This window comes from Trypanosoma brucei, chromosome 9, assembly GCF_000210295.1.
Source record: "Trypanosoma brucei gambiense DAL972 chromosome 9, complete sequence".
Classification (NCBI taxonomy): domain Eukaryota; phylum Euglenozoa; class Kinetoplastea; order Trypanosomatida; family Trypanosomatidae; genus Trypanosoma; species Trypanosoma brucei.
In genome coordinates this window covers 2,145,104-2,160,261 of record NC_026742.1, presented here as the reverse complement: position 1 = coordinate 2,160,261, position 15,158 = coordinate 2,145,104, and the positions used below count along the sequence as shown (strand labels likewise).

At 45.8% G+C, this 15,158-nt stretch overlaps 4 protein-coding genes across 4 annotated transcripts; 2 read left to right on the top strand and 2 right to left on the bottom strand.

The window, feature by feature from the left end:
- Nucleotides 1-1,914: 1,914 nt before the first annotated feature.
- TbgDal_IX9950 (hypothetical protein) lies at nucleotides 1,915-2,316 on the bottom strand (the record flags this gene model as incomplete). The annotated part of the gene is made up of 1 exon (XM_011778883.1): nucleotides 1,915-2,316. One exon carries the CDS (start codon nucleotides 2,314-2,316, stop codon nucleotides 1,915-1,917), a length of 402 nt encoding a protein of 133 aa, XP_011777185.1.
- A 6,579-nt stretch (nucleotides 2,317-8,895) lies between these two features.
- Nucleotides 8,896-10,095, top strand: TbgDal_IX9940 (nucleoside transporter 1, putative; the record flags this gene model as incomplete). The annotated part of the gene is made up of 1 exon (XM_011778882.1): nucleotides 8,896-10,095. One exon carries the CDS (start codon nucleotides 8,896-8,898, stop codon nucleotides 10,093-10,095), a length of 1,200 nt encoding a protein of 399 aa, XP_011777184.1.
- Nucleotides 10,096-12,212: 2,117 nt separating this feature from the next.
- On the bottom strand, nucleotides 12,213-12,557 carry TbgDal_IX9930 (conserved hypothetical protein, unlikely; the record flags this gene model as incomplete). The annotated part of the gene is made up of 1 exon (XM_011778881.1): nucleotides 12,213-12,557. One exon carries the CDS (start codon nucleotides 12,555-12,557, stop codon nucleotides 12,213-12,215), a length of 345 nt encoding a protein of 114 aa, XP_011777183.1.
- Nucleotides 12,558-13,041: 484 nt separating this feature from the next.
- TbgDal_IX9920 (T. brucei spp.-specific protein) lies at nucleotides 13,042-13,596 on the top strand (the record flags this gene model as incomplete). Its single annotated transcript, XM_011778880.1, has 1 exon — nucleotides 13,042-13,596. The coding sequence occupies one exon, from the start codon at nucleotides 13,042-13,044 to the stop codon at nucleotides 13,594-13,596; it is 555 nt and encodes a 184-aa protein (XP_011777182.1).
- Nucleotides 13,597-15,158: the final 1,562 nt, after the last annotated feature.

Genomic DNA, 15,158 nt, shown 5'->3' with positions numbered 1-15,158 from the left:
AAAGAACCCCATAGACGAGAACACTCTCAGCACGCGGCTTTCCGCCCCCGCTTTTCCCCGGCCAGCCGAGGGTCAAGACAAGTTACACCTCCGCACAGCGTGACCCCACAACCACCGGGCTGCGTCGAAAACTATTTGAACAGAAGGCTCATGACCGGTTTGCCATAAGGGCGAACCGCAAACGGCCCCACGTCAACCAACGATGGCACAAGGCTCACTTCGGTCTCAAACGTCCACCGTTCCCGGCGGCCCGTGACGTCATTTGAGCGCTTTTTCTTCGGTAGCTTCCCTCACACCGCCTTCAGTTCCCGTCACTGCAATATCACGAAGCGCTGCAACTCACGTGGTTTAGCGTTCAAGCGGCCGAATGGAGCGTTGCTTTCACAAAGATTACGATGTTCGCCGTAACAAATTGGAATTGCCATTGCCACGACTCGCAGGAAGCGCTAAAAGGGGCTTCACTCTGCATGGTGAGCGCGCGAGTAGCCGGTTGCTTGTTGCGGCGGGTTGGGATTCCTTAGGAGGAGGTCGTGAAGGGATTTTGCCATATTTTGAGCTTCATGATCTGTGAGAAGGGCCTCGAAGAGCGTGAAGACAGGGTTAATGGGCGTCTCTGCCGAGGTTCAAAAAAAAAAAACGCAGGCGCTCCATCATCGTCTCTAAGTTCCCGGCGCCGTCTCCTTTGTCCAGGCGGCGGCCCGACCCTTTTTTTGTTTTTTTTTGCTGAGTTCAACGGGTTGTGCTCATGTGATCTAACTGTTGTGACAGTGGCTGACACTGCTCGTACTTTCGGTGCTGGTTCATAATCGGAGCAACTTTGTTAATGTAGACAAAGTGATGGATGGTGATTGCATTAATGCTGACAGTTAGTATTCAGGTGTTCGGCGCTTTTTTTTTTTGCTTGAATATCACAATGAGGGACCCCACGACGCACATACACAGTAGCAATAGAAGAGGCTGACAGATGCAGGGGAAGCCTGTGCGTGTGAAGGCTAGCGCGGCTAATATGTTACCACTAAATCACCTGGATCAATAGTGCGGAAACTGGAGGATCATCTAAAAAACGGACAAATAAATAAGGGGTCATTAGATTCTAAAGTCTCCTTATCAACGTCATGTCACACCTCTACACTCACAACAGCATTGTTCTTTACGAACGGATTACAACAGCGTTATGATGATAGTTCGGCAGGCATGTATTGCTCCATGTTTTGCGTGTGGTACACATTTTAGATGCGTGACATTCCTGCGAGTTCTTCATGATATGGGCGATGCGCTGAATTTAGCATAAGGAAAAAAGGGAAAAAGAAGCATTTTTTTTTAAACCTTAAACTCACACGAAGTCTACCGATAAATGATAAAAAATGCATAAAAATTACAAGAGACACAGTAGCGTACTGAATGTGAAGGTACGAGTGTTGAAACATGCAAGATGAGGGTGAATATGCAGTCCGCGAGAGGAAATTGATGGACAAACTAATTTAGGCATATTGTAGAACGGTGTGGGTAGGGTCCGACCCACTTGTTTGTTCATGTCGTTGCAAATATCTTAGGAGCAATTCACTGAATACAACCCGAGGTGGAAGTAGGATTATCTGAGACCTACTTTTTAAATACTATAACCTTCTCTATTCCCATTTGTAGGAGTACAAAGTGTTGCACGTTGCAACGTGCAAAGGCACTTCTCTGCGGGGCACTCGTAGCGTCTGCTCGTACTTGCGGTACGGCGTTTAGTGGGAAACATGTTAACTCCTGTTGGTGTGAATAATCTCACGTGGATATTCAAATACGCAAAAGTGTCTGAGACTTCTCTTCTGTGAGTTCATGTTATCATGTAGTTCTATTCAAGAGGATGGATAATTTACGGACCTCTAAGAGGAGATAAAAGAAAAACAAAACGAAGCATATGACGTTTCAACCTGTCATCAGCTTCGGTGGCTTTATGTATGTCTTGCATTTTGTGTTGAGTTTCTGTTTGGTGTGTATTATTGAGTTCGTACATTGCTTTTTTTTTTTCCTGCCTGTGTTAGTTTGGACTAAAAGTGTTCCCTGCTCCATCAAGCTAGCAGAAGTTTTTTTTTTGCGTTGCATTGCATAAGTAACGTCTGTCTGAGGCTGCTGCATGGGCGCATCTTCGACTTTGTGCCACTTCCCTCTTTTGTGTACTTGCAGTTGCCTAGTGGGTACAGTTGAACTTTCGAGAAGATGCACTGGAGATAGACTCTTATCGTATGTAGTTATTATATGACCACTGGAATAACGACTGATGGATGTGGTTCTGCTATCCTCTTTCATCTTTGTGTTTTTGATAAACATATACATTTGGGTGTGACGTTCTTACAAATGTGTGTGGCATGCAAATGATATTAAAGTCTGCTGAGCCTCAAAAAAAAACTATTATTTTTTTAAATTTTCTTTGTGCTCCTGCATTGTTCAGCAGTATTTACTGTGCTACGTTAAACAAAGGGATGTCAGATGTAGTACCTCAGTAAATGCATATGCTTATTATTATACCTTCAAGTTGTGATGTATCCGGTGACTGCTCTTACGCATACAGTGTTTTGCAACAGCATGTATGGATTGTGCTGACGATGTAAAGGAACGCAGATGAAATGTTACCAACCATTTGACGAATCATTTGGCTTGCCATAGTGCACTGGCCGTTGGTACCAGAGACAATCACCTAATGAAGCAGACGTTACTGTGGTTATTCATAGCGAATACTCAGGAGGGAGGATCATATGTATTGCTCCCCTTAAGTGTATGAGGTAGCAGTTACTGTGCGTTACTCGTGATAAATTCAGTAATGCGGCTTTACCAACCAGCGGTAGGAAGCAACGATTCTTCCACTTTGCGTCGTATTTAAAGCTTCTAAAAATATGTAGCACCTTTGAATTTTATGGTCTAAGCCACAGGTGCAGTTTGGTGATCGTAAAAGTTCGCTCACCGGTGCAACGGCATTCTTGGTGTTACGTGTCTGCGTTTTTCATATCATGTCTACGGTGACTGCCTCCATCGGATATTACGAGGAAAAAATTAGGTGCCAATTCAATGTGCTCTTAGGTGTCATATACTTGAAACAGTTCAACAACAGCCGACACATCTTCTCTCTGAAAGGAAGGAATGAGACCGTCTGTTGAGAGGGTTTTTTTTTTTGCGTGTTGGTAGCAGCGCCACTTCGCACCTGAGAGTTGCAGGGTAGTCATGTGACGCCTAGTGTGAGCACAGCCACCCTCACGTTAAGAAGGAATAGTGTATATCAACTGTACCTTATCATCTTCATCATTCTGGATGTATGTTATTTTCAATTGATTCGCAGGTGGATACAAAGACCAAAATAATGCGGCAGTATTAGGAGTGTGGAAACACCATCGTGAATGCCAGGTATGATACTCATCTATTGGGTCATGGATGCGTTGTGAAACGAAACTGACTTCGAGTCCGGTTGAACGACAACAAAGTAGTGTGATGTTTCTGTTCAAAGTCTCATGGATTCGATGCAGTATTTTTAATATTATTCTCCCGATGCTCGTTGTCGCACGCAGTTTTTGTGTGCGCTACCAATACTTATGAACATTTTTATTTTCTAAAATATCACGGTGGAGTAGGTGAGGAGGCAAGCGGTCAGGTCGTTTTCGCTCCATCCTTTCAGCTTTAGAAGCTGAATGCGATATGTTGTCTTCACACGAGCAGCTACGGGACGTCACATTTCTCTGGTGAAAGGTAGATGCGTGAGAGAACACTTTCTATAACTTTGACGTGCGTTACACTGTTTAAGAGTTTAGCGCAGCGTGTAGTATCGATAGCTACTGTCGTAGCAGTAGAACGGAATGTCCTTCTAATTTTTTAAACAAATAAATGTAGATGTTCCGAATTATTATTTTTACTTCGGATGGGATCGCACATATACCATGGATGCCATCGATTTGACGCCATTCACACAAACACATTTGAGGGTGGGGCGTGATTGGAGTGCTGTTAGCGGTTCCTTGATGCAACTGGGAGATGCGCGTTACACATTTTCTCTGCTGTAGCTTAAGTAATGGAACTCAAATACGGTATTCGCTTAATGTCACCTGCGGAGTCCCAATGCACACCTTTTTTGCCTTTTCTCCGTCCAAGGAGTATCTACTAGTCAACGCCGCGCTGGTAATCCGGCTGCAACTGCCCCCCCCCCCTTTCTGGTTGACTGTTGTACACTATTTTGTCGCTCAGTTTTGGGTTGGGAACTGATGCTTGTTCTTTGTCAGGATTTTTCTGTTCTCATGGAAATACTTGTTGCCATGAGCTCGATGGTCTGCTTGTTCTCTGTGTACGAATGACTTTGAGAAGTATTTTGATTCATTCGGAAATATAACGAAACGTACGCACTGCTGCTGGTGAGCAATAGTGCAATAATTATTACTCACTTGTGTTTCCTGTCCAATGGAAAGAAGGCTTCCACAGTCTTTCTTCAGAAGTGAATATTTTGCCTAAGAACCACACGACCGTATGACCAAACAGGCTTCCTCAGGAAACCATTTTATTGTGGTATGGTGCACGCGTCAAGAGTGCTTGGTCGGGTCGTTATTGTTTTTCTTTGTTATTGGGAAGGTGGACAAGGATGCTATCTAGCGTTAATTTGAAATACAGAGAGGGGGCTCCAAGAGGTTGATATTTTCCACCCCTGTCATGACGGAGGAGGGGGGAGAGGTGCATCAGTCGCTCTGGACACACCACTCGTGTGAGAGAGAGCACAGTGCACAAACAGATATCAAGAAGTCCACCGATGGCTGCGTTGGGTGAGGTGTTCAAAAAAATTATGTGACTTGCTCGTTTGTGCTATGGCTTGGAAAAGCGATAATTAATAGTTGAAGTGGTTTTATTGAATTATTGCGCTGTGGGCAATGGGTTGACACTGCACAGCTTTTGTAACTCGAGCGTCGTGTGATGCCATGCGTAACGCTTTCATTTGTGGAAATAACTAAGCAACAAAAGACTGGTGCCGTTGGATGCGCTCAAAATCACGGCCCCTTCGGTTTTAGGTTTATCTCAATTTAGCAGTGGCGTGCAGGTGAATGTCATGCCGGATATCCCTTTGAGTGTTGCTGACCTAAGACTTTTCCGGGGGAGAGGCGTCGTCACTATGAAGATCCTCTCTATGTTTCAGCGCGGTTTACGCGTTAAATAACCGCATTATCACAGAGATTCAGTTGACACGGACGTTTTTCATGTACAATATGGACTGTTTTCACCCCACAGAGAACAGAAGTATGGAACGTATAAACGTCTTCTGCTCTGCAGCGTACGGTATACGCTTGAGGATGCGGCGTCTCTCCTTGTTTTTCGCACGTGACGCATCTGCGCCTCGTTCAAGTGCAGTCGTGAAGATACTGAAGAGAGAGTTTTTTCTTTGTTAAATTGTGGCGCGATGCGCATTTCCCTTTGGTTCGTAGCACGCGTTTTGAACCCTTCATTGCCGCCGCTTACGTCCCCAGTTACACCGACTATAAAGGATTTCGATTCTGACGGAGACAAACTCACTGTTGCGCAGCTCACAGGTTTTATTATTGTGTCTCTCATTACGCTGATGCTTGTGGAAGTGCTGTTGGTGGTGCAGATTCGGTTGTTGCGCTACAGTCGTGGTAACGACTATGAGTCGAAGGGGCCAATAAAACCCGTGACAATTATGCTCACTGACATTGGGAGCTGGACACCCTGAGCTGATGCCCGATGCCGTTGCGACACATCACCGAAGTGATCCGCTCACTGATCGTCAAGTCCGAATGCACCGAAGTTAAAGCTGTTGAGAATTCCGCTCATGAAAGCGGATAAGAGCCAGTTTGCCACCATACAGATTGCTTGCGAGCTCCAGCAGCACTTCCTGCATCACGAGGTGGACAAAATTGCGCTTAATAATTTCTGTCAGCGATTGAAGGAACAATATGTGGAGGAAGACAGCGAGTGCATTCCACCCACTTGACCACTTGACCCCAAGTTATACAAGCGACTGTGGAGTGTTCTGTCTCTGTGTGTGTGTTTGTGGTGCCATCGCTGATATTCACGGAGGCGCCTGGCGAAATGATGTTTTTTGCTGTGAAGTACATGGGGAATATGTCGCCTCCACTGTCTAACGAAATCAACGAGGACGCAAAGCACCTTATGCTTTAATTAAAGAATTTATGTGAGTGTCCAGCCCTGTCAAACCCGAGAACAAAAAACAAGGCTCTCGAATGCCGCTACGTATAGCCGTACGCGGTGCCTGTGTTATAGCACCGCTTTAATAGGCGCTGGCAAGCGAAAATTCAGACAGTGCGCTTCAGGAAAATTAATTGCAGACTGCTGATACCACAATGATGTGATTGATGGAAGAGGTAACAATGGCTTGTAACTAACGTTTTGCCTGTGGCACAAAGTAATATAACAAAAAGTATAAAACGGCTTGGGTATGTAAGTCTGTTTTTTTTTTCCCCCTTCACCCGCCTGTGGTTTTGGGTAGTTAACAAAATTCCCAGGGAATGCAAAGGTCTTCGGAAGTTTGGATACCCGTACAAAACACTGCGGTGCTGATCATCTCTCCTACCGTATTTTTACGGGTTAGTACTTTTTCCACAATGTAGTTACGACTCCGCGCCTCCTCTGGGAAATTGGTAATCCTGTCAATAATTAGCAGGCGACTACCATGCAGTAATCACACACAGTTCCACAGGGGCACTCGGGGGGAAATAGTAATAATACTCTTTATACGAATATTTTTGCAAGAAAGAATCTGTCCACCGTCCCAAAACACTGTAAAGCGGTGTAGGGTGTTTCCGTACGTTGTTTTGGAGCATTGGATTCCATCAAGCACTGGGAAAGCAATAAAACAGAAAACATAGGCGTAAATTTTGCTTAAAACAACAATAACAAGACGGAAAGAAGCCGTTTCAGGTGTAAGCGCACATTTGATAAGGGGGTGGGTGAGGAAATGCCTGATAAGTTGTGTGTGCAAAATAAGGATGGTGCACTGCCGGTGTTGGAAGAACGTTTAAAGCAAATTGACAACTGGGCGCCGGGACGAGTCATCTGCTCATTTACTTGAGTGTGATGGACTGAAGGAGTTGTGAGGGTAAGTGGGGCTAGAAACGCAGGGGGGGGGGGGAGAAATCAAAAAAAAACTACGATCCTAGGTAAAATTAGTCCACGTTAGTAATAGCGCATTTGAAGCTATCACATATCCAAAGAACCCTCAAATTTCGGAGGTTGCTCACACGTAGCGAAATATATATATAAAGATGGGGTAACTCGAATGAAGTTGGTATAGTCCGCCCATGTGCTGCTGAATACAAACGTAAAGTTGCATTCCTCGTTGGTATAAAAACGATTAAAAAAAACTCACCGCTTCATGCGTTACCCTCGCGCTACAACAACAAGGGGACTTCACCTCACAGAGCAATGCATGGAAAGGAATACAGTCACTCGGTCAGTCAACGAAAACGCGAGAAGATCGAGACCTAACATCGGTGTGTTTTATACGTGCGTATAAGAAGCACAAGTAACTATCTCAAAAAAAAAAAAAAAAAGAATGGCCACCCTCAAAAAAATTGTCGTTGAGGGGCTCCACCAAGGTTACCAAGGGGTTGAAAATGATGTGCAATCTGCCAAATTTAAGGAAACTCTGGCTGAACCTAACGGAAATAACTGCTGAGTATCAAATATTTTGGGGGAAATCACAAGAAGCTGGAAGTGCTGTGTCGCAGAGAATGCCCCAAGCTGGTGAAGATAACACATATGGATAGAGCGTTAGCACCTGAAGATTGATTTCTGAGTATCTTCGAAAAGGTTACAGAGGAGTTGGGGGCGGTATGTGGAGTTAGAAGCGCTGAAGGCACGTACGTTCGAGGCACTTGTATTCCTGAGAAAGAGTTACAGGACATGAGTGGAAATGGTAACGGTCTGGGGCTCGATATTTCTTCCTGCTAGTGAATCTTTCAAGCGAGAGTGTTGGTGCAATTAAACCTCCCACTTTTACAATGGTTGCGTGTGGGCAAACATTAGCAGAGGGGACTGCAGGTGTATGTGGATATGGAAGGGGGACCTACTGAAGGGACAGAACACAAGAGAAACGTCAAATGGCTGAAATGGCTGCGCACAAGGGTGGTGTGTGCTTGGGTGGGGGAAAGGGACACAAAACTTTAAGAAAGTAAAGACTTGTTGTCCAGGGTATATTCACAGTGTACACCTACCCCTACTCTATACATATATGTGTCTTTCAATATACTTGTCTTAATTTTTTTTTCATTAATACCGAGGATTTAACAAATATTTTAGTATCATGTGTAATTTTCCCTACAGTTTTACCAAATGTAAAATGAGTTGTAGTCGAAGAGAGCGTTTAGAGGACTTAAGCAATATGAATTGTGAGTACCGATATTTGTTAGAAAGGTTGACTAAAATTCCCGAGGATTACACGTGCGATCGTGGGTAAAACTTCAAAGTTAACGGTCGCTAAGCGTATACACGGGGGGAACGCTTTGTGTCTAATGTTTGAAACGTTTTTTTCTTTAGGAGAGGCATGCTAATGTGATAAATGGTAATATCGACATGTATAACCATTTTTCTTGCCCTTTCACCTTGCTTCGTAGAAGGTTAGTTGTTACTCAAAGGTGTGCTGGCTGAAATTGGAAGGATGCTTGGCTTCGGTTCTGTGCATGAACTCCTTGCCTATATCACCTTCATGTGTTTTGGGATGTCGGTGATGGTGGTGTCGAACACGGCTTGTCGTTCCTGGAGTTCTTCCTCCAGTTCTACGTTTTCGCGGCCAAGGATGGCGAGAACATCAAGCTGGTGACGGAAGAGCAGAAATTTTTCTGGAACAATGTCTTCACGTACTATCTTGCGACGACGTTTATTGTGGAGTGTTTGGTAGTGTCACTGATGCTCACAAACTTTGGAAAGCGGATTCCCATAACCCTTCGCCTCTATATTGGTCTTGTCTTTCCGATTATCTTAGTGTTTTCTGTGATGATGGTTACCATCGGAAAAACAACGGAAACCGGTGCCAGGGTAACCATTATACTGATTGGTTTGATAAACGGAGCTTCCACTGCACTTTGCAGCTCCGGTGCCGTTGCACTTGCCGGTCCCTTTCCAACGAAGTTTTTGAGTGCGTACGTGTGGGGTGTTTCGGTGTGTGGTGTTATCACGTCGACGTTTGCGATTGTTATTAAAGCTTCCACGGAGAGTAACTTCAAGCGTACAGAAGACCGCGTCGCGAGTAGGCTCACTCAGTCACGCATATACTTTGGGTTGGTCATGATTATGCAGTCGATTTCTTGTGGTCTTCTGCTGCTGCTGAGGAAGAACCCTTACGCCATGAAGTATACGGCAGACTTTCGTTACGCGGCGAGGAAAGGGAATGCTGTTGAAGGTGATGACGCTGGAGATGATAATGAACCGAGTAGCTTAGGAAAGGGTCCGGCCGACCAGGACGACGATTTGAAAGCGGATTGCAAGGCGGGCAAGAGCAACGTGATGACTTCCACTGTAGACCCTGACACGATGAGGGACACGGACCAGGTTGAGAATATCACGAACTCGCAACAGATGTTGAAGGCGAGTGCGTTGTCTGTGTTCAGGCGTGTTTGGCCCATGTTAGCCGTGTGCTTTATTGCGTTCTTTACCGCCTTCCTCATCTACCCTGGTGTATTCTTTGCTGTCAAACTGGGGCCGGATGACAACGGCTGGTATATGGTGATCATTCCGATGATGTTTAACTTGGGAGATTTTGTGGCGCGCCTTTTCGTTCAGTTCAAGACTCTGCACGCATCACCGCTCTTTGTGGTGATTGGGACGTTTGCGCGTTTGTTGCTCGTCATTCCAATTGTGCTTTGCGCATACAGTGTGATTAAGGGCACGACATTCCCTTATATTCTTTGCTTCCTCTGGTCGCTCACGTATGGCTACGTGGGGGGTCTAGCGGGAGTCTACGCGCCGCGTACTGGTTCGCTGACGACCGCTGGCGAACGTTCTCTAGCAGCCAACTGGGCCGTTAGTTCACTGCTGTTTGGTATCTTTGCTGGATGTATGTGTGCCCTGGGTGTCAATTCGGCTCTCCCGAAAGATGAGTCACAGTAAATGTTACTTGGATTTTGACACCGCCGCCTAACACTTTAGGACAAATTCTAAAGGCACAATATAACTAACATCAGCTTAAGCAATAGGAAACTTGAAGGTAAGAGACATTAGGTAATAATTTCATTGGAGACGTTAAGAAAGGGTAAAGTGCAGTAAGGATGATTTCAGCCCGCCAAGCTACATTTTTTTTTTTTTTTTGCAGTAAGAACATTATGCTCAATATTTTTCTGTTTCCACCTTCTTTCATTTTATCCACGCGCATCAATAACCCTACTAAACAGGTGTGGGAATTTCGTGTGAACGCGTGAAAAAAGAAAAGGGGCATTGACAATATTGCTCATTACATTTTTGAACATTCTATCCTAAGAAAAAAATGTACATAACCCGAAAACTGCCTGCTTTCTGTAATGGCGTGTGAATTTTTTTTTTGCATTCACGCGGACAAGCAGGGCGCAATGGTTCCCATCGTTCACAAGCCGCGATGAATTGCGCCGAGGGACATTGGTCCGGCACCGCGATCACCTAAACATGCTGATTAATTTTCTGTTGCTTGCTTTGTTTGAGTTGTATGAAAAGGAGCATCATGGTAACATGTTTGTATGCTGAATTCTCTTCTTCTGTTTCACCCGGGTTCCAAAACTGCACAAATTGCATGACAACTTCCTTGCGGTCTGACAAATGTAGGCATGCGTCTCTCTCTTTTCCCCGCCTGTTTATCCGCACAAAGGAAGGCTCAGGTAACCACACGCACGGCCAGTGCCAGTTGAAATGATGGGAACGTGTGCGGCACTCTTTCGCCCTCTTTCAACCACAGTATCGTAGTTGGAGTTCGGTCTACTGCGAGTTCCCTTCCTGCAGTGGAAACCCATTGAACAGAATTTTTCCACCACGGGGCGTCACTTTCTCTCTAAAGAAAGAACTTTTTGCAGTTTGCTGGTATCGAACAAGTGTGCACATAATACGGAACAGAGGAGCACAACATCTGCAGAGGATGCTGCCAGCTGACTGCACACAGGTCCCTCAAATTTTTATATTTTGTTCTCATAAAGGGGAGCCAAAGAGTTCCTGAGGTCCAAAACCGCACGCTGAACCTTAGGGTTGGGATATGGGTGAGGCTTTGTGACCCTCGTCTGCGGAGTGTATTTGGTGTTGCGCAATCTCCACTATGTGCTACATTTTCTCGTGTGGAAAAATGAAATGTGTTTGAATCCCAACTTTGGCTACAGTGTTCTAGCGCGCGTTTCCTTTGCCTTGCTTATCACTTCTGTAGTGTTAGTGAATCTGCTCCCTCCGTCCTTGTTTGTGTTCAGATTGGCTGTTGGAACGATACCATCCCCCAGGTTGTTTGAAGCAGATAAATATATGATTAGTGGGCGAGCATGCGTGTCGAATGCTCTCGTTGAAGTTCGCGATGGTGGAAATAGGGAAAGAGCCCATGGCGCCTGAAAAAAACAAACAAACAAATAAACCTTCCTCTTCTTCCCATTTTATCTTTAACACCCCCAAAGGGTAGTTACATGGGGATAATTCCGAGTAGGGACTCTCTGGGAGGGAAACGCTACTCGTCTCGATCTTGATGAATCATTGCTGAAATTTCTTCCAAAGGCAATCGGTTTCATTGTGTTCTTCCTTCTTCCATTCTTTTTGCCGGCTTTCGCCTCTGCGCCCCCTGAAGATCTCTTTTTTTTTTTTTTTTTTGCTTCACCTGAGTCCTTGCTCTCTTGTGCGTCATTAAAGTTTTCTTCGGTCAGTGTGGCGCATGCATATAATTTCCTGTTAAATATTTCCTGAAGAATCCCTCCTAGTTAAAGAATTACTTCAAGTCCACATCTTCGTTACTTCGCTGTTCCAGTGGAAGCGAACCGCTTTAGTAGCCTCGAAGGCAACCAACTATGGGGTAAAATAATAATAAAGCTGTTGGCAGCCAGGAAGCTAACCTTTATTGGCGCCTGCAGCGCTCCAATCGGCACGTAAACGTCCGGTATAAACTCCCTTTTTTAAATATCCTAGCATCTCTCAACCCTGTTGTTGTGTTGCCCGTTGCTTTTTCCATTCTTCTTTTGTGACGACGCGGATTTGGCAACTTATCAGCATTTGCACCGGCCAACGTACTTCTGCTAGAAGGGGCGCGAAACCACCCTCTCAAATATAAGCACTGAAACCTCGCATTTTTCCAAGCAATGAGGCCACAGAAGCTGAGCCGTGGAGAAACTATTCGAATATGCGGTCCACAATTTCGGGGCAATTTCATACGATGTAGAGGTATTATATAAATAGGTGAGTCTAAATAAATAAATATATACACAAATATGTTTGTGCTTTAACATCCCCTTGATAAGCGCCACTTCCCTACGCGCGAGGGGGGATTTCTCGAGAGCAAGATCGTCAGCTCGTGGAAACTTCCGCATGGTGTTTTGCATTGGTCCGCGAGTGAAGTTCACACCCACATCGATGCCGTCCATTTTTTCCCTCAGGGGATAGCTCGTTTCTCAAGACATAACACGACAATGGGCACCAATGCGCTAATATGCTCCCTTCTGTTTTTGTTCTTGCGTTCATGTTGTGGCTATTTATTTGGAGGCCGCCGCTCCTTTTGTGGTTCCATTCTGGTGAAGAGATGCTCCAACATAACCCCTCCCCCCACACACCACATACACGCTTCATCCGTGTAAAATCATCCTGCTTTCCAGCCCTCACGCGGCGCGATTATTGGCGTTCCTTTTTCTGTTCTGCCTCTAACCTGCACGCACCTCATTGGTTGGTGTCCCCTTCAACCTTTTACTAAAGTGGGGCAAGTTCTTTTCAGTTCACCATCAAACTTCACTCGATTCCATCTTTCGCTTCACGCGTCGTCAACGGCACCTTCTTCATCTTCCTAACTGCTTTTTTTTGCCCCTGTCGAGTCAGGCTTCCGCCTCGATACTACTTGACATTGTCATAAACCGCATGTTTCTAAACATTAAGCCGCTCTTGCCAACGGCAGACGAAATAAAGAAGGCTGCTTCTTTCCCTGACGACAATGTTCCGGGCCGTGCAGCTGCACCGCTGAAAACACCTCCCTCTTTTGCCAACACCGGTGTTCATGCATCTATGTGTGGAAGGCGTCTGCTCACTCCTCAAACCGCCAGCCACAACATTCGTTACGGCTTCCTTCTTCCGCTCGTCTTATTTCCTCGCAGGCTCAAACCCTTTACTCCGTGGCACCGCCAACGACCCGCACCCATTCCTTTTCAAATGTCTGCCTCACGGTTTCCTCATTCATGCCCTTGCTTTCCCTCACAACAGAACCCGTTTCCGTCAGCTATCAATCAGCAACGCAACGGTTCCTTCAATGAGCAAAATTCCTTTTTTTTGGAATTTTCTTGTCAGAGCTCGCACAGTGCCGCCACGGTGAAGGCTCTTAAGCGTATCCGGAACCATGGCGAGCCCGCGTTCCACAATTTTCAGCGCAACTACCGCATCGGATGCTTTACCGAACATCACCACCGAGTGCGGTGGTAGCCGTCAACTTGGCCCCAAATGTATCGATTCGTCTATTGAAACGAATCGTGTTATATGAAGAATACAAGGTGAGTAATACTGCGGTCACGGGGACATCGCCATTTCAAAAGGACGTGGAATACACTTTCTGAACAAGTTCTTCAACATGGAAGGTGTTTAAATCAACGCGGAAGATGCCCAGTAGCATCTGAAACTGAGTCATTGAAAATGGCACGAAAACCGGATGGCGGCACCGATGCCATTCCCGCAGGAGTGGGAAACATTTAATGAAGTGGTGGATACAATGCACAAAGAGAGGGAACTGCTGTGGATGACAGGGAGTTAAGCAAAAAAAAAAAGGAGGAACCTAGAGGAATATTGGGCGGTGGATCTTGCGGGAGGGGAGGGAGCGGCGCCTACTGAGTCAAGCAAAGCCCCCCAAAATGATATCACTGAAGTGTGAACGAGTTAAATGCCCGTTGAGGAGCACGAGGCGAAAGAAAAGGGAGGCGAGCAAACAAACAAACCACAGGACACACTACCCAAAGGAAAATGACACTCAAGGAAGCGAAATTTTTTAGCACCCAAAACTTTGATGGACGGAACCTGGAAAAACGGACCATTGTTCAGGACGTGAGAAAGTCGCGGTTAAATGGAGCCGCAGACTCTGCCGCTGGCGTACTAGAACGCAAACCAGTAAGTATCCAACACAACGGACCGCCTTTCCACACACACACACACACACCAATACACATATAACCGACTTCGTCAAGGCGGCCGCCTATGAAATGAAATGACTCTCCGGAGTTACGAAACAAAGTGACTGCGTACATTCAATTGAAACGGAAGGGTGAAACGTCGCGGCGGAAGTGGTGGTGACAAAGGGGTCGACCGCGCAAATATAAAGTTGTTCTGCTTATAAGGCGGGCCCAGTGGCTGAGTTTACCACGCCAAAGCAAGACGGGGTCAGCAGTATGCAAGCGAAAGTGACCCTCAAAGTGAAGGCGAATAACTCAAGCCGAAGAGCCACGTTTTTTTACGTTATCGTGTACGTGTCACTTCTGGCGCATGCAAAATACGCTAGCGGTGTGGACGTATCCCAAACGATAACAGCGATCGTCGTCAGCCGAACAACCCACCAACTAAGATGTCTGAGTATAGTGTGTGTGATGTAATGATGGACATGTGCGACCCTTTTAAAAAGTCTCTAAGTGCATGGAAATAATTACGGCGCTTGGCCGAACCTTGAAGAGCTATGTGTAGCAAATACCCACACAATGTCCCATGTGTTGGGCACTAAACCTTCCTCTTGATTTTATGCATTGTTTATCCCGCTCAGGGCAGCAAATTTCCGGTGATGAGTTGCTTGGCGCACTAACGGGTGGCTGACATTAACGAATTCGCTACTGCGGCTACAACAACACAGCCCTTTTTTAACTCAAAATCGAAGGAAAACATATACGATTAGGATGTGTTGCTTGTGAAGCCTTTGCTCCGCGTCCCTTTCACTCTCACACGAAGTGGGCTGTCCACCTGGCCGTCTACAAACGAATGTTGAAGGCACCGCAGTTGTTATGATGCTT